Raw genomic sequence first — 18812 nt, 5'->3', positions numbered from 1 at the left:
GAGCAGTTGGGCCATTAGGTGATGATCACCTTTCTGGCCTCCTGTGCCCAACTCTGTGTTAGTGTTCCCACCATACCAGCTGTGTGGCGGGGTGGTATGTTAAAGGGTTGGAGAATGGGTCTTTAGGCTAGGAAAAATGCATTGCTATGGCCCTAGCTATGTGGGATGTGGGGTAGGGGAGTGGCATTGCTAAGGGACTGACTGGCCTGGGGAGAACGGCTTCTCCAGGGCTGGCTGCCAGGAAGCTCGTGCTGCCCCTAGAGGCGGGTCCTGAGCCCCTCCACTGCCAGGAAATAAGGGTTCCCAGAAGCACTTCCTCCCCTCCACCTCCTTCGAGGAGGAGCGGAAGTGACGTGTCGCGGGGCGGGTCTGTCCACGCACAATGGGCCATGGAGTTCTCTTTCGATGTGGACGCCCTGCTGCCGGAGCGGATCACGGTGCTGGACCAGCACCTGCGACCCCCAGCTCGGCGACCCGGAACCACAACGCCGGCCCGGTGACATCTCAAATTCGCCCCAAGGCCCTTCTCTCCTAGTTTCTCTCAAAAAATGGTCCAGGCACCACGCCCCCTTTTCACGGAATAGTGGCCCTGCCTTTTGTGGTTCTGGCTTGCCCTTTGGTGACCTTTGACCCTAGACCTGGTGGAGTTGGTCGCCACTTGCATCTGTGACCTTTCACTCTTAGGCCTGATTTGTTCTAACCAAAGCCCTTCCGGCTTCCCCACAATAACCTCAGGGAAGGAGTGTACTGTATTGAAAAGAGGTGTGGCAAAAGCTTGGGTTCCAGAAAGGTGGGGTGGAAAATCAGATTGGAAAGGTAAAGTCAGAGAGTCTTAAGTGCTGAACCTGGATTGAGGTTGTGGCCAATGTTACCAGGATCCTCTAATTCAGTAAGTATCTGACTCTTTCTTTCTTTCTGTAGTGTTGACCTGCAACAGCAAATTATGACCATTGTAGATGAACTGGGCAAGGCTTCTGCCAAGGTACTGGGGAGTCTTTAGATGGAGAAAAGGGCGGGGTGGGGGGAATCTCTCTGGGGCCAGTAGATAAGAGAGGCCTAGGTCCTTGGGAATGGACTTGCAGAAAGTCTGTCTTCATCTTCCCGGCAGGCCCAGCATCTTCCTGCTCCCATCACCAGTGCATCAAGGATGCAGAGTAACCGCCATGTTATGTATGTGCTCAAAGACACTTCAGCGCGACCGTAAGTGCCAAATGCCCTTCCATCCCATATTTTATTCCTTCCAACTCCAGCCCCTCTCCCTTTTTTGACTCTCCCAATAGATGCTATTAGCTTGTTTCATTATTCTTCCCATCCTGCAGAGCTGGAAAAGGAGCCATTATTGGCTTCCTGAAAGTTGGATACAAGAAACTCTTTGTACTGGTGAGTGTTACTGGAAGCTGAGAGTTCACATGCCTTGGCTTTTGAGAATAAAAGGGCTGGATGTTGGGAGGGGGCAACGATGTCTGTCCTAAAAGATATTTGTTCTTTACCTCTTAGGATGATCGTGAGGCTCACAATGAGGTAGAACCACTTTGCATTCTGGACTTTTACATCCATGAGTCACTTCAACGCCATGGCCATGGACGAGAACTCTTCCACTATATGTTGCAGGTGTCATTTAGCTTTTCACTAGTCCATCCAAAATAGAGATCAAAGGCCCCTTTGCCCTGACCCCTCCCAAAGGCCCTGACTTCCACCCTCCTCCCTGCCACATTCCCATATCCTCCTATCCCCTTCCCAGGCTGCTGGGTTCCTCTTGGCATGCTTTCCCCCAACCTTCTCCTACCCTGAATCTCCTGTCTTTGCAGAAGGAGCGGGTTGAACCACACCAACTGGCCATTGACCGACCATCACAGAAGCTGCTTAAGTTCCTGAATAAACATTACAACCTGGAGACCACAGTCCCACAGGTTAGAGGCTTCAGAGGGTAGATCCTCATTGAACATTTCCATTGAATGTATTTATTATTTGGGGGCAACGAAATGGCATCTTCCATGCATTCCTTATTACCCATTATATAGGATTTATTCTGCGTAGCTAACCTCTTCTCCCCCGGCTCCCCCCCCCCCCCCCACCGCCCATTTTTTTATGGTACCATCTCTCATTCTGCAGCTATTCACTTTCATGTATTTTGATTTTTCGTTATTGGCTGTTCTGTATACCCAATAATATGTTTGTGCCCCAAACATAGCCAGTTTTCACCTCGTTTTTACACAGGCCTTTACTCAATCAATATTTATTAAGGCCCAGAGTAATATATATTCCTTGTTTTGGAGGAGTTTTGGCCTAATAGGGAAGGTGGTTTGTGTATAAGTAAATATGATACAATGTACTAATGCTATCCATTCATTTAACAAATATTTATTGGGCACTTGACACTGTTTTGCACACTAGGAATACCTTACTCAACAAAACAGACAAAAGTCTCTGCCCTTGTGCAGTTTATATTCTCGTTGGGGAAACAACCGTAACAAATGACTATGTAGTATGGTTGATGATAAGTGCTCTGGAAAGAGGAGAGCCACTGAGAAGGCTTGCAAGTACCATTGTGGGGATGGGAGTTCATGGGGTTGCAAGTTTAAATAGGATAATCAGGGGCACCTGGGTGGTCTGTTAAGCATCCCATTCTTGGTTTTGGCTCAGGTCATGATCTCACAGTTTGTGAGTTCAAACCCAGCATTGGGCTCTGTACTTGGCTGCTTGGGAGTCTCTCTCTCTCTGCTCGCTCCCCTGCTCACTCTCTCTTGCAAAATAAGTAAGCTTCAAAAATTTTAAATGGGATAATCAGGGAAGGCCTCCCTGAGAAAGTGCCATTTGAGCAGTAACTTAAAGGAAGTGAGAATAAGAGCCAGGTAATATCTGGAGAGAGGGCATCCAGGCAGAAGGAATGGCTAGTGCAAAGTCCATGAGATAGAATGTGCCTGAATGAGAATGAATTGGCTGGTGTGGCTAGAGCAGTTTGAGTGAATGGGAGTGTGGTGGATCAAGTAGCAAGGGGGAGGAAGAACATTTCAGACCGTACAGGTATTGCAAAGGCTTTGGCTTTTGCTCTAAGTGAAAAAAGGAGAGTCATCATAGGAGTTTGAGCAGAGACATGATACAATCTGATTTAACGAGACCACTTTGGTTATTAAGAATAGCAATAGGGGAGCAAGGATATAAGCAAGCAGACTAGTGAGGAAGCAACAATCCTGATGGGAAATGGTGGGGCTGAAACCAAGGTGGTAGCATTAGAGAGGGTAAAGGGTGGTCAGATTTTAAATATTTTGAAGTTAAATAAGATATCCTAATAGATGATCTGTGGAGAAAGAGAAAGAAGGAGTTAAGGATGATCCCACACTCGGCCTGAGGCATTGGACAGATGAAATTTGCTTAACCTAGGGGCGCCTGGGTGGCTCAGTCGGTTGGGCGGCCGACTTCGGCTCAGGTCATGATCTCGCGGTCCGTGAGTTCGAGCCCCACGTCGGGCTCTGTGCTGACAGCTCAGAGCCTGGAGCCTGTTTCAGATTCTGTGTCTCCCTCTCGCTGACCCTCCCCTGTTCATGCTCTGTCTCTCTCTGTCTCAAAAATAAATAAAACGTTAAAAAAAAAAAATTTTTTTTTTAAAAAAAGAAATTTGCTTAACCGAGATGGTAGGTGGAGCAGCTTTGGAGGGAAATGGTAGGAGTCCATTTTGATTTTGTTAATCCTAGGTTGAGTTGACAGTTGGGTACTTCTTTGGAGTCCACAGAAGAGATTTGGAATAGAAAGGTCTCAGCATACATAGGGTGTTGAAAGCGATGAGATAGGAGGAGATCACCAAGGAGTGAGAATAGAAAGAAAAGTGGTTCAAGGACTTGAGCCATTGAGCACTTCTTTTTTTTTTTTTAAGTTTATTTACTTTGAGAGAGACAGAGCTGTGAGTGGGGGAGGGGCAAAGAGAGAGGGAGAGAGAATCCCAAGATCCCAAGCAGGCTCCACACTGTCAGTGCAGAGCCTACTGTGGGGCTTGGTCCCATGAGCCATGAGATCACAACCTGAGCTGAAACCAAGAATCAGGTGTTCAACCCAGGTACCCCAAGCACTCTTTTAAGGGGTGTCACCAGAGGAGGAGAAGAACCAGCACATGTGACCAAGGAGCGACTAGTGAAGTAGATGAAAATTTACAGGTAGGTAGGGTGACCTGGAAGACTAATGAAGAAAACATTTCCAGGAGGAAGAAATGGCTTACCGAGTCAAATGCTGCTGATTAGTGAGGTCAGAAGAGGCCTGAGAGGTGACTGTTGTATTTAGCTGCCTGAGGCCACTGGTGATCCTGACAAGGGGTTTTGGTGTAGTGGTGGGTAGAAGCCTGGATGGATTGGGTTTAAGGAGATTGAGAAGCCAGGAAGTGGAGAGGGCAAGAATAGGCCATAAATGCTGCTTTAAGGGGAACAAAGAAATAGAGCAAGAGCTAGAGGGGAAAGTGGATTAAGACAGGGTTGACAGTTTCCGTTTGGAAGAACCAGCAATATAAGAATGACTTAATAGAAAATGTGATGTCAGAACATAGGGAGAATTGCAGAAGCAATGTCATTGAATGGGCAGGAGGGGTTGGGATTGGGTTGACAAGTTAGCTTTGGATAGGAGCATGGACAATCCACTAACATGATTTGATTGATGTACTTACAGAAGAAGGCATAAAGACATGGTGGTGAGTGCTACCTTGGGGTGGGGGTTGGGTAAAGGAAGGCTTGACTTAGTTTAATCGTGAAAGCTGAATGTCATGGGGACAGAAGTAGGCAGGCTAAAGTGCATTTCCTATAGAGGAACCAGCATGAGCACAAGCAGATAGGTATTCAGATACCTTTTAGGGTACTACAGGCAGTATGGTGTGGCAGGAATGCTGTGCATGTGCAATAATTATTGCTGGAGTAGGAGGGTGGGCCTGTAGACAGGGTCAAGGCAGGAGATAGGCAGGATCTATTTATATTTAGAATGTCCTCCCCTAATACTTTGTTCCATTAAGAGGCAGTGGAGAGTGGTGGGAGGAGCATACCATATTGGGCATACCAAGGTAACCTGTAGACCAAAGCATTGTAGAGTATAATTATGTAAATAATGATTCATGAGCTCTGTGTGCTGTCTACATGCATCATCTTAGTTGATCTTTGTACCTCTCTTTGAGATGGGTGCTTTTATTGACCCCACTTAGGGGTTTATACAGATGAGCAACTTGACCAAGTTCACACAGCTAATAAGTGGCAATAACGTGAACCCAATGCCCACTCTTTTTTTTTTTAATTTTTTATTTATTTTTGAGGGAGAGAGAGACACACACAAAATGTGAGCAGGGGAGGGGCAGAGAGAGGAGACACAGAATCTGAAGCAGCCTCCAGGCTTTGACCTGTCAGCACAGAGCCTGACATGGGGCTAGAACCCATGAACTGTGAGATAATGACCTGAGCCAAAGTCAGATGCTTAACCAACTGAGCTACCCAGGCATCCCAGCTATTGGCCACTCTTTATGACTACACTATATTCCTGGCCGAAATGCTGCAGCTAGAATCAAGATTCTGGGGCTTAAGTCCTGGCTGTGTCACTTGTTAGCTACTTGGCTTTCGGCAGGCCATGTTTCCAAGCCTTTTTATTCTTCTTTAACATTATGACTACAAGGATTGTTGTGAAGGTCAAATTGAATGTGGTTTGACAAAATAACTCTAAAATGGTCAATTGGCACCCTGTCCTCCAGCATGTCTTCTCTTAACAATTCCACCCATTTGAACCCTGCTTAATTCTTAGTTTTTCTCATTGTTTATATACTTAAACTATTTGGTCTTGTTAATGTGTGTGAATGTTTAAGTTTTTGTTTTGACAGTTCGGGATGCCTCATCTTCCCTGATGTTTTGTGTGCTGTCTTTCCCATTTGCTTGGGTCCTGGGAGAACTAAAAAGTAGGGTATGGGTTTTTTGTTTTTGAGATAAAATGCACTGTTTTAACTATCTAAAATATACAGTTTAGTGATTTTTAGTATTTTCACAATGTTGTGTGATTATTCCTGCTAATTCTAGACCATTTCTATGACAAAGAGAAACCCAGAACTCATTAAGCAGTCACTTCCCATTCCCCTTTCCCCAGCCTTTGTCAACCAGTAATTTACTCTGTGGATTTGCTTATTCTGTACATTTTATATAAATGGAATCATACGATATGTGGCCTTTGTGTTTGGCTTTCACTTAGCATAATGTTTTCAGAGGGTTCATCCGTTGTAGCATGTATTGGTACGTCATCACTTTTTATGGGTGAATAATACTCGATTATTTGGATATATCGTATTTTGTTTATCAATTTATCATTGTTTATCCATTTATCAGCTGATTCAGATTTGGTTGTTTCTACTTTTTGGTTATTATGAATAATACTGCTGTGAATATTTGTGGGCAAGATTGTGTTTGCACATATCTTTATAGTTCTTTTAGGTATATGCCTAAGAGTAGAATTGCTGGGTCAAATGGTAATTCTTTATCTGTTTGAGGAACTGACAAGATGTTTTTCCACAATGACTGCAACATTTTACATCTTCTACCAGCAATATACAGTATTCCAAGTTCTCATTATCCTTACTAACATTTGTCATCCTAGTGGCTATGCACTGTTATCTCTTTGCAGTTTTGATTTGCATCTTCTTGATGACTAATGCAGATCTGCATCTTTTCAAATGTTTATTGGCCATTTGCTTATCTTCAGAGAAATGTTTATTCCAAGTCCAATATCAAGTCCCATTTTTAAATTGTGTTCTTTTTTAAAATTTTTTTTAATGTTTATTTTTGAGAGAGAGAGACAGAGCGTGAGAGGGGGGAGGGTCAGAGAGAGCAGGAGACACAGGATCCCAAGCAGGCTTTAGGCTCTGAGCTGTCAGTACAGAGCCCAACGTGGGGCTTAAACTCACAAACCATGAGTTCATGACCTGAGCTGAAGTTGGACGCTTAACTGACTGAGCCACCCATTTACACCCTCCCTTAAATTGTGTTCTTTGTTCTTGAGTTGTTAAGTGTTCTTTATATATTCTAGATATAACACTCTTATCAGATGTATGATTTGCAAATATTTTCTATTCTGTGAGTTTTTTCATTTTTTTCTTCCTTCCTTCCTTCCTTCCTTTCTTCCTTCCTTCTTTCCTTCCTTCCTTCCTTCCTTCCTTCCTTCCTTCCTTCCTTTTTAAGTTTACTTATTTTGAGAGAGACAGAGCACAAGCAGGGGAGGGCCAGAGAGAGGGAGAGAGAGAGAATCCCAAGCGGGTTTCATGCTGCCAGCCGCAGAGCCTGATTCAGGGCTCTAACTCAAACACCAGGAGACAATGACCTGAGCTGAAACCAAGAGTTGGACACTTAACCAACTGAGCCACACAGGTGTGTCCCACCTTTGCATTTTCTTAATTGTGTCTTTGGAAGTACAAAAGGTTTTGCTTTTGATGAAGTCCAATTAATTTTTTTCTTTGCTTTCTTATGCTTTGGTGTCATATTTAAGAAACAATTGTCTAATCCAGGTCATGAATATTATTCCCTATGTTTCCTTTTAAGAGTTTCATAGTTTTAGCTCTTAACAATTAAATCTTTGGGGCACCTCGCTGGCTCAGTCAGAAGAGCATGCAATGCTTGGTCTCTAGGCTGTGAGTTGAACCCCATGTTGGATGCAGAGACTACATACATACATACATACATACATACATAAACTTTAAAAAATTAAAAAAGAAATTGAGATCTTTGACCCAGTTGAAGTTATTTTTGTCTAGTGTGAGGTGTAGGCCTACATTCAGTATCTTGCATGTGAATATTCAGTTGTCCAAGCACCGTTTTTTGTTTTGTTTTGTTTTTTCCTTTTCAAATTTTTATTCAAATTGTAGTTAACATACAGTGCAATATTGGTTTCAGGAGCAAAATTCAGCAATTCATCACTTACATACAATGCCTGGTGCTCATCATAACAAGTGCCCTCCTTAATAACCATCACCCATGTAGCCCATCCCCCACTTACCTCTCTCCATCAACCCTCAGTTTGTTCTCTATCTTTAAGGTCTCTTGAGGCACCTGGGTGACTCAGTCAGCTAAGCGTCCGACTCTTGATTTTCGCTCAGGTCATGATCTCATGGTTCGTGAATTCCAGCACTGACAGCACAGACCCTGCTTGGGATTCTGTCTCCCTCTCTCTTCCCGCCCCCCTGCTTATGCTTTCTCTCTCTCTCTCAAAAAAAATAAAGCTTAAAAAAATTAAAAAGCAAAAGAGTCTCTTACAGTTTGTTCCCCCATCTCATATGTTCATTTGTTTCATTTCTTAAGTTCCACATATGAGTGAAATCATAAGGTATTTGTCTTTCTCTGACTTATTTCACTTAGCATAATACATTCTAGCTCCATCCATGTCACTGCAAATGGCAAGATTTCATCCTTTTTTATGGCTTAGTAATATTCCATTATAGATATACCATTTCTCTCACACACACACACACACACACACACGGACTCTTTACATAGTTGGACTTTTGTTGATAGTGCTGCTATAAACATCGGGGTGCATGTTCCCTTTTGAATCTGTGTTTTTATATCCTTTGGGTAAATACCTAATGGTGCAATTGCTGGATCGCAGTGTAGTTCTATTTTTAACTTTTTGAGGAACCTTCCAGAGTGCCAAGCACCATTTGTTTAAAAAGCTGCTTTTCCTTGCATTGAATCATCTTGGCATCCTTGTTGAAAATTGACCATAAACACATGGGTTTATTTCTGGACTCTATTCATTCCAATGGTCTCTCTCTCTGTCCATCTTTAGGCCTCTTCCATACCATTTTGATTACCATACCTTGTAGAAAGTTTTGAAATCAGGAAGTGTGAATCCTCCAAGATTGTCTTGGCTATTTGAGATCTTTTATAATTCCATATCAACTTTTAGGATCAGCTTATCAGGGTTTGAGTTTTTGACTGATTCTGTCAACAAGGACAGGAAGGCTGGCTTTTTGTTCCTCCCACTATGTTTTTTTAGGACAAGTTCTGTCCCCGGGTAGTGCTGAATGGACAACTATATTTCACTTGTTTCATCTTATAGGTCAACAACTTTGTGATCTTCGAAGGCTTCTTTGCCCATCAGCACCGTAAGTTCTCTCAATTTGTGTGTGTTGGCCAAGTAGTTGGGGTGAGGGGAAGGAAAGAGGTGGATTCTTGATCCCATTGGCCCCCTCACTGAGGGGCACCACCACTTCCTTCCTCACAGGGCCCCCTGCTCCCTCCCTGAGAGCATCTCGACATTCTCGTGCTGCTGTGGTTGATCCTACACCTGCTGGTAAAGCTGCAGTGAATGGGTAGAACTGTAGGGCCATAGTGGGTAGTTCCTCTGGAGGCCACAGGGAGCATAGTGCAATCATGGGCAATTTGGGTGAATTCTAAAGCAGCCGAAGTCTCTGGCAATTGTTACCCGTTTGCCATTGCCATTGTGAGCTTAGTGCATCTTAGGTTTGTTAGAACTTTAACCAAGTGAGTTCACTGGGAGCCTGTTTGAGGATTGGTATTGATGGAGTCTCTTGCCCCTTCAGGTCCGTCAAAATAGGCCAGAGTCACGTTTCTTTGCAAACCCCTCAGGTTTCTGTCAGTCAGTGAGGGACAGACAAGTGTAGTCAGCCCTTCCATTTCCAATCATAGAATAGTGACACAAATGGTCCAAAGTTTAAATATATATTAGTTTTAAAAAACAATGCTCAGAATTTAGTATTTCCAACCAAATAATGAAATTGATCTGGAGAAACCAAACCTAGGAGGTACTGAAATGCTGCCCAGCTTCCCCATTCCATCATACACACATGTTCCTTGCCAGTTTGGGCCCCACTCCTCACTCTTCCTCACTGCCTCCCACAGGTAGAGAAGCACAGCTTGCACAGAAGTGCTCCCTTGTTGATCTGGTTTTGTGGCTAGCTCTCACCTCATCCATGGCCAGGAAAGGGAGTAGCAGCCACCCAAAGAACAGTCTGTTACCAGTTATTAGTTTCGACCAGTGTCAGGCACTGGGAGGCAATTCATATCCATGACTTGCTTTGCTTGCCAAGGCTTCTTCCATCTAGCTCCTGCTGACTTACAGGCTGTAAGAGGGAGTGAGAGCCAACAAGGACAGTGAGGACCAATATCCACAGGGGAGGAGAGCACAGATAAAGCCTAAGTGGATTTGTTGAGAAGTCTCTCATTTACCACACGTGATAGAGAACCTCTGGAAAGGGAAAGGGAGGGAGCAAATAGGAAAGTAAGGGGGTGGAAAGTAGAGCTTTGGATAATATGTTAGCCTCCCATTTACTCTGCTAACTCCAGATGTCTTTGTTTTCTCCTCAAACTTTTGTTTTTCCTAAAAAAAGCTTAAGTTTTGTCCTATTTTTGCGCCAGAAGGAGAGGTTCTGCCCCACCCCAACCTCTCCAAAGCAATCCTGATTAACCAAGGGCTTTGTCCGTCTCATCTAGAGGGACCTGGGGTCCTCGTTGGCCCAGCTGGGACCATTCCACTGCCCCAGAATCCCAGGGGGGCCTGACAGCACCCACTGACAGTAAGAGCTCACCTCCCTTAGCCATCCTTCTCCTGCATCACCCAGGCCCCAGAGTCTCCCCCTGGAACTTTTCCCCCAACTCTGCATTTGACCTACTCCTTCTGGCTCCCCTCAAAAATGCTCCAACATTTTCCTTGAATTCCCTCTTGGTGTGAAGGCATTGCCACAGAGCTGCTTCTGTGATGGAGCTGAACTCTCCTTCCCTGGGAAGAACTGTGGTGTCAGGGAGTAGAGGTTTGGGGTCATGGGGGTAGTGGCTGGGAGGAGGGGTGCAGGGTATGTCTCCTAATGCTTGCTTTGCCTGTGTCTTCTTCACTGACAGCTCCAGCAAGAAAGCTGCCACCCAAGAGAGCAGAGGGAGACATTAAGCCATATTCCTCTAGTGACCGAGAATGTAAGACTGGGGTAGGGTGGCTGGGCTTGGGGACCTTAATCCAGGGGAAGGATTAGTTCTCTCTAAAGGCTCTGATTTCTCTTTTTTCTACCCAAATCTTTGCTGTCATCACTCTCTTCCCTCTTTTTTTTCTTCTTTCTCTGTTGTGGTATTTTCCCTCTTGCCAGTTCTGAAGGTAGCTGTGGAGCCTCCTTGGCCCCTAAACAGGGCCCCTCGCCGTGCTACGCCTCCAGTTCACCCACCCCCCCGCTCCAGCAGCCTGGGAAACTCACCAGAACGGGGTCCCCTCCGCCCCTTTGTGCCAGAGCAGGAGCTGCTGCGTTCCCTGCGCCTCTGCCCTCCACACCCTACTGCCCGCCTTCTGCTTGCTACCGACCCTGGGGGCAGTCCAGCCCAGCGTCGCCGCACCAGGTAATAGGAGTTAGGGAAGGTTAGGGAGCCTCAAAACTGTCAGAGAGGTTGTTAGAAATGGCAAAGGGCAGTTTGAATCCACCAGAGATGTGAAGCAGTAGGACATGTGGATTGGAGAGGCCTGAAACCTTTTGATAAGAATATATTGGAACAGAGTGGTATGGAGTGGTAGGAGTGGTATAGAAATAAACGAAGGAGCAGAATAGTACTTTATACGGAATCTAGGGACTCTAGTTTTAAAGTGAGAGACAGGAGGAAGGAAAAACACAGATCCATTGGGTGGGGAAATGGAGTCAAATTGGGGAAATCTTGGTTTAATACTTACTGGGAAGATGCAGTGTCTCTGACATATTGGGGAGCCACTGGCCCCATGTTAGTGCTTTATATGGCAGCAGCCCATCTTAACAGGTGGAGTGGGCATCTCATTGATTTCTCTCCCTAGCTTTCTCTTCACTTCTGACTTTGCTTTCTGTTTTTCTCTCTCCCCCATTTTCCCTTTCCCTTTCTCTTTCTCCTGTCCATAACACCCTTCCTCAGCTCCCTTCCCCGCTCTGATGAGAGTCGATACTGACAGACAGCTACCCCTTCCCCTCCCGTGGAGACCTGGGATGGGCAGAGCCCCCTCTCCCTGAGAACCCCAGACCCACTCTTCCATTGTAGTCCCCAGGGTTCAGTGGAACCTGACAGAGCTCATAGGATTCCCTCTTCCACTTTCTTGGGCAACAGTGTTGTCAGGGTCCTACATGGCCAAATACTTTGTAGCTTTTCTGCCTTCTTCCTAAGTGGGCTGCGAACACTCCCACAGACAGCCTGATTTGCTGCCAGATCCATTGATTGGGTGGCTCATACTGATTATCCAGAGAAGCACACTTTTGCTTGCTGTGTTAGACCCTAGAACACCAAGGAAGGTCCAAGGGCCTCCTCTGCCAGGGAAACTTTTAAGGAGTCTTATCCATGGAATAAATCCCATAGTCCTTCCACAGTGTTACTGGTGGCTCTAATACTGCTTTGTGCTGCCTACCACATTTATCTTCTCAGCCTGCTGAAGCCAACTAATGAGCTCTGCTTCAGAGCAGCTCAGTGATCTCGGACAGGGTCTTACCAGCTCCCCAAAGGGATCCACTCAACGTTGCCAAACTCTAAATCTCCCCATGTTTTGTGTATGTATTGGGAACCCCCAAGCTGATGTCTGCTTTGAGGCTCTAGACTCCCCACACTTCTAAAGATACCATCACGTCCCCCAGATCCAGATACTGTGAGGGAGTTTGTTTCTTGGCAGCAGATCCTGTTGAGCACCCTGTGATCACTCTTAGCCATGTTTCAGAAGATAGGCCCTGAGTCTCAAGTATCTGTTAGCTCCTGGGATCCCCTCTTGTATACATCCCTCCCCAGTAGCTAGATGCTGATAAATGCCTGTCTGGTGAGGTTGTCTTGAGATGATGGAGGAACTCTTCCTCTGGCCTTCCTTTCTTTCTTCCATAGCAAGAACCTTCCCTGCTCCATACCCAGGGTATGGAACATCCTTCCCCCTCCCTACCTTCTGAATGTGTGGTAGATCAGGTTACTCCCAGTGTGTTCCCCCATCCCAGTACTTGGGAGCAGGATCTCCCTCTCTCCCAACTCACTCCTTTTCCTTCCCCTTCTCACTGTTGTTTGAATAAACTGCATTCTTTTGTGTTTTTTAAATGGACATTTTCAATGAAAGAAAAATAAAAAAAACAAAAAAACAAAAAAACAAAAAAACCCCCAAACTTCAGGTCTCAGCCTCGTTTGTGTGTCACCTGTTTTTTTTTTCCTTGGGATCTCTGGACCTCTGTGCCTCTCATCTTCCTTACCTCTGAGATCTACTGGATCTTCTGCAGGTTCCTTCTCCTGTCCATGTAGTCACTGGATCCTCTGGGTAGGCTTCTGGATCTACTCTCCCATTCCCTCCAGAAACCTCCAGCTCTCCCCAGTGACTTCTACCCTTTTGCATAGGCCAGCCATTGCTGAGATGTCAAGATCTGCCAACATCTCTGGGACCTGCTCATTGCCTCCTGACTGTTCCCTGGATTCCTCTTCCCATTCTGGTTTCCTGCCCCTCTCCCACCCTTGGACCTCTCTCCGTACAATTTCTTTTCCTCCTAAATTAAGCCTTGTCACTCCCTATTTCCCTCTGGTCTGACATATCCTATAATTAAAATAACCATGTTTTCTAAACCAAACACCAGGGCATCTGGTCTAACAATTTTTTTTGCCTATATGTGATTCTGGTTTTCTGACATAACTCGAATCACATTTAGCCTTATTTTTAACACACTACCTCAACTAGAACTAAGACTACAGCAAACTAGGACTGTTCCAAAAAATCTTGGGGTATAAAATGAGCTCACTACCCTTTTCTGAAGCATAGATTAGATTAAAACCCCATAGGAATGGTAATTACCCCTTTGTCTTTATCCTGTACTATTCCTTTCCTTTCTCTTCTCTGATTCCCCCCTCCAAACCCACTTATCTTTCTTCCTGTAGCCTCTTCCCCATCATCTCCCATTTCTTCTACAGGGGGGCTCCCCCAGGGCTGGTAGCCCAAAGCTGCTGCTACAGCCGCCATGGGGGATTGAGTTCCTCATCCCCCAATACAGGTAAGTATTCATCCTTCCTTATCCTCAAACCAAGTAGACCATATTCACTACCTACTCCAGCCTTCCCATGACATGCCTGGTGTTTCCACAGGCAATCAAGAGTGGAAGCAAGGGGAACAGGAAACACAGAATAGGTGAGGTCTGAGCCCTTCCTCTACCAGCTTCCCACCACTTCTGACTCCTTTCCTAACATCACTGTCTGCTACTTTCTCCTTTGAACACCAGCTCCTCCCATAAATTGTTCCACCTAACATCCTTAAACCCTCTTTCCCCATAGGTTCAACTCGTGCTTACTTTGGCACTAAGGGGTTTCAGATTTGGACACATAGCACTAATGGTTTCAGCCTCATACTCACTCCATCATGTATCCTACTCTACATTAGGGCCAGACCTTGAAGAGCCCCTGATCTTAATTGCCACTCTAGTACCCCAGTAATTCACCTTCCATCTCCCTCTCACCTACCAGGTCTGCCAGCGAGGAGCAGGTCTTGTCACAGGATGGGTCTGGGGAGGAACTCATGCACACAGTTCCTCCACAGGCCCAGACCCTACCAGCTCAGTCCTGGACAATGGGTGGGGACATGTTCAACGCCAGGTTCATTCGAAACTTGCAGGACCGTCGCAGCACTAGGCCTTGGTGACGGAAACCCTTTCTCACACCTTCAAAGTCAGTATAATTTCTCACTACAGGAGGTAGCCAAACAAAGCCCTCCCTCATAATGGAAATATTTATTCATTAATTCTTTCATTCATTCAACAGCTTTTCTTACCAGTGCCAAGTCATTTGTATTTTATTTTTAACCAGAGCAATAAAAGTTTATTTTTATCACGAGAGCTACTAAAAAACTTGATTGTCGTTATTTCAGTCCCACCCCTCGTTCTTTGTTGCACCTGGTTCAGGCCTATCATCGCCCAGACTTTTGCGTAAGCGCCGCACGTGAGGCAGCTGTGTTCCCCTGAACGCTAGTTTACTGCGCAAGCGCTCTGAGGCAGCCTCAAGAACAGGCGAGCGCAGGCGCACTTAGTGCAGACAAAGTGCCTCACCGCTTCCCTGGAATCCGCTGCAGTGCGCAAGCGCGCAACATCTCCGTTTCCCTCCTCTCAGCCCCCCCCCCCACCTCCTTTCCCCTTCAAGAAACCGGCTCCAGGGCGCGCTCACCCCTGTGAAGAGGCCGGACACGGGAGGCGCTGTCTCCGCTCCCGGAAGATCATGTATCAGCCCAGCCGGGGGGCGGCCCGGCGTCTCGGCCCCTGCCTCCGTACCTACCAGGCTCGCCCCCAGGTGAGAGCAAAGAGGAAACCCGGGAGAGGAGGGGGCGGGGTGAGACCCTCCTCAGAGCCGGCGCGTAGGGCGGAGCGCGCGCCCCGTCCGCGCAGGCGCAGTGGCGTCCTACCGCCTCTTTTCACCTGGGCTGGGCGGTGCATGGAGGGGCGAGGGGTCGCGAGGATTGGAGGGTTGCGCCGCCATCGGTGGCGTACACGGGATGTTGGTTCTCCCGGGTCTGGGTTGTGCAGGTTGGATTGAAGCTGGGACGGCGGGGCGAGGCCGCATTTCGTCCCAGCTTCTGCGGTTACCTGTGCCTGGAGGTGATTTGAAGGGCAGTGGGTGGAGAGGTTCGCAGCCCGGCCGCGGAGCTGCCCCGGGAGTTTCCAAGTCCCGACCGGACAGACCTAGGGGCCGCGCTTTGCAGCTCGCGCATCTTCCACCCGGATAGCGGTCCTGGCAGAAAGGCCGGCCCGGCTGGACTGGGCTCGGGCCCCAGCTCCAGGGTGGGCAAGATGGCCACGCCCCCGGCGGAGACGGTGCCTCAGGGACACCTTTGGGGACAGAGGTACCTGCACGGCCCGCCAGCCTTCCCGATAGTGAGACACCCCCCCCCCCCCGGGGGGGGGTTCCTTGAGAGCGGAGAGACTTGGTCTAGGCCTATGAGTGGCCTCCCACTCATCGCACTTTAAGCGTAGGTAAACCAGAGGAATGAAGCCCTCTGGTTTCATTAACCTTCGTTAAAGGTCTGGAGACCTTTAACGGTCTCCTGGGCTTGTTTCTGTCATAGGGGGGCCCGAAATGATAGTAGGTTACATCTACATACTACTTTACAGGTCGCGGAGTTTTATTTACATTTATTAGGTCATATAGTCCTCATAATAACTCAGTGTGGCTTCATCGTCCTCGTTTATAAGAAGACATTTATAAGAGATAGGCATAGGTAATGAGAATGCCTAAGGTGTCACAATGTAATCGGAGCTCAGAGAAATGTCTCCTACTTCCAGTTGGATGTTTTTTTTCTGTTACACACTGCTTGGTGGAGTTCCCTTACAGGCTACGTTATTTCATCCACAGTAAGCGAAAATCTGTTACTCGTTCTTTTTTCAAAAAATATATTATGATTCTTCCTGTAAGAGAGGTGGAATTGCCCCCAAAACAGTGTTAGGATCTTAAACAAGTGTACTGTTTTGGGGGAAGTACTGGTACCTGTGTCACAGGAAACTCTTTCCTCCTGTTTTCAGTAGAGGTGAATTCATCCCATTTTCCTCTAATAATTTTCTCTCTCCTGTCAGGAGGAGCAGGATTGGAAGCATATTAATGAACAGAGTTTAGATGCGGGGGTATCAGGCAGCTAGATTCTTACCTTTTTTCCTTTTATTCTTCCTCCTTAGGACCAGCTTTCTCCACGGGCTCTACCATTTCCTCCACTTTGGCCCCACTCCACAACAACCACTTCTCCATCTTCTATTTTCTGGTCTCCCCCACTCCCACCCCCTCCTATCTGGTTGCTTCCCCGAGCTCCCCCCCTCCCTCTCCCTCAGATCCAGGCCCTCAGCTCACCATGGGTGGTTCTCCCTCCAGGAAAGGGAGAGGAGGGACCAGGACCTGAGATGCATAGCGGCTGCTTGGATGGGCTTAGGAGCCTATTTGAGGGACCTCCCTGCCCCTATCCTGGGGCTTTGATACCTTTCCAAGCCCCTGGGACCTCTTGCCCTTCCCCTGCCACGCCATCAGGAGATCCGAGTATGGAGGAGCACCTGGCTATCATGTATGAGAGACTGAGACACGAGGTAAGTCAGCCTGAAAGTGGGCTTCACCCACAGTGAGAAGGGATGTAGGCAATACTTGGAAATAGAGGATTTTCTTGAAATCACGAGGCAGGCAAATATATGTATTATGTCATTTCCCAAGGAAGAGATGTTCTTCAGTTTTGATTTAAGGGAAGTTAGACATGGAATGAGATTTCCTTTCAGAGGGGAGTAAAGAGGCACCAAAAAGAGAAAACTGAGAAATAGGATAATTTCTTTCCTACTGGACTGATGCCTTCTTCTTCCACCTAGCTTCCCAATCTCTTCCTTCACTCCCACGACTATACTCTCTACTCATCGGATGTGGAATTCATCAATGAGATCCTGAACATACGCACCAAGTGAGAATCCAGGCACGGGTAGGGCCTTGGGAAAGAAAACCACCCAATGCTTTATACTTGACCTTTTTCACTTACCAGAGAAGGTCCTGCTACTTCTCACAACTGTTTCCCATTCCCCAGAGGCCAGTGAGGTTTTTCTCATTATGCCATCATAAGATAGCTTTCCCATCCCTTCTTCACAGGGGCCTAACATGGTACATTCTGTCACTGACCCTCTGCCGCTTTCTGGCCTGGAACTATTTTGCACAACTTCGGTTGGAGGTTCTACAGCTGACCCGCCACCCAGAGAATTGGACCCTGCAAGCCCGCTGGCGGCTTGTGGGGCTGCCCATCCACATGCTTTTCCTGCGTTTCTACAAGCGTGACAAGGAAGAGCTTTACCAGTAAGAGAAAAGATCCAGTCAGTTTCCTAATCCTACTTTAGGACTCTGATGGTCTAGTCTTCCAGACAATCCTTGATCTACTCTGACTTGACTGCAAGCTTTTTCTTGAGGGCAGGGATTTCATTTTAGTCTACTTTAATATACAGAAATAGGGACTGAGCGTAAGGAAACCTCTAAACTCAGGTTTCTTCATGTACATTGTGTGGTACATAGTAGGCATTCAAATATTTATTGAACAAATGAAAATTCCTGTGTAATAAGTTGAGCCTCGCAACCCTAGGTAGAGTATTTGGTAAGTTTCTGGCAGAGAGTAGAATCTCAAGAAATTGTTAGGCTCAGCCCAAACCAGTGGTCCTCAAAGTTTGCTGCATGGTGGAATCATCTAAGGATCTTTAAAAAATATTGGTGCCAGACATTCTGATTTAAGTGGGACAGGGTACAGCCTCGGCAATCAGGACTTTTCAGAGTTCTCCAAGTGATCTAGTGTGTAGCAAAATTTAGCAACTACTGGTTTAAACAAATGCTTGAATTAAACTTTGCGATCAGTCACCTCCCTCAGTAAGCCTTTCTTTATCCCTTCACCAGGACTTATGATGCCTATTCCACCTTCTTCCTGAATTCCAATGGCCTCATTTGTCGCCATCGCCTAGACAAAGTGAGTCCTTTAGACTGGATGGGGATGGGGTGAAGGGATAGAACATCCCACCAGCTGGCATTAACCTTTGTTCCTGCAGCTGATGCCTTCACACTCACCCCCAACACCTGTGAAGAAACTGCTAGTGGGAGCCCTGGTGGCTCTAGGACTGTCAGAGCCAGAACCCAACTTACACCTGTGTTCTAAGACCTGATCCAGGAACTGGGTGGAGGCAGCACTGAAGACTTTGCTACATACGCACAAGTGGTGGAGGTGGAGGTGGCCTAGAATCTCTGGGAGCCAGCTTCCTCCTCTCTTTTCTCTCCTTTTTTGCCATCTCATGCCATGTAAAGCTGCTGTGTAATTTAATTTGTAAATAATAAAGTCTAAGTAAATATATGAGAATTTCCACGTCACTTTCT

General features: G+C 46.6%; 2 protein-coding genes across 6 annotated transcripts; both read left to right on the top strand.

Annotated features, from left to right (window-relative positions):
* Positions 1-330: 330 nt before the first annotated feature.
* On the top strand, positions 331-14791 carry ATAT1 (alpha tubulin acetyltransferase 1). 4 transcript variants are annotated; one of them, XM_049653693.1, is made up of 13 exons: positions 342-496; positions 922-982; positions 1109-1200; positions 1320-1380; positions 1498-1611; positions 1809-1910; positions 9055-9100; positions 9220-9288; positions 10854-10925; positions 11093-11336; positions 13878-13957; positions 14049-14091; positions 14424-14791. In XM_049653693.1, exons 1-13 carry the CDS (start codon positions 390-392, stop codon positions 14596-14598), a joined length of 1266 nt encoding a protein of 421 aa, XP_049509650.1. In that variant the 5' UTR covers positions 342-389; the 3' UTR covers positions 14599-14791. The 4 variants fall into 4 exon arrangements, with proteins under 4 accessions (XP_049509652.1, XP_049509653.1, XP_049509650.1 ...); XM_049653694.1 differs by lacking the exon at positions 9220-9288 and having other exon boundaries at positions 343-496; XM_049653695.1 differs by lacking the exons at positions 13878-13957; positions 14049-14091; positions 14424-14791 and adding an exon at positions 11874-13022 and having other exon boundaries at positions 331-496.
* Positions 14792-14977: 186 nt separating this feature from the next.
* Positions 14978-18789, top strand: CB2H6orf136 (chromosome B2 C6orf136 homolog). 2 transcript variants are annotated; one of them, XM_049653697.1, is made up of 7 exons: positions 15319-15472; positions 15520-15544; positions 16616-17014; positions 17285-17373; positions 17556-17756; positions 18342-18411; positions 18491-18789. In XM_049653697.1, the coding sequence occupies exons 1-7, from the start codon at positions 15381-15383 to the stop codon at positions 18602-18604; spliced, it is 990 nt and encodes a 329-aa protein (XP_049509654.1). In that variant the 5' UTR covers positions 15319-15380; the 3' UTR covers positions 18605-18789. The 2 variants fall into 2 exon arrangements, with proteins under 2 accessions (XP_049509655.1, XP_049509654.1); XM_049653698.1 differs by lacking the exons at positions 15319-15472; positions 15520-15544 and adding an exon at positions 14978-15239.
* The last annotated feature ends 23 nt before the right edge of the window (positions 18790-18812 follow it).

The sequence above is a fragment of the Panthera uncia genome, assembly GCF_023721935.1.
Source record: "Panthera uncia isolate 11264 chromosome B2 unlocalized genomic scaffold, Puncia_PCG_1.0 HiC_scaffold_24, whole genome shotgun sequence".
In the NCBI taxonomy this organism is placed as follows: Eukaryota; Metazoa; Chordata; class Mammalia; order Carnivora; family Felidae; genus Panthera; species Panthera uncia.
This window is presented reverse-complemented; position numbering and strand designations above follow the sequence as displayed.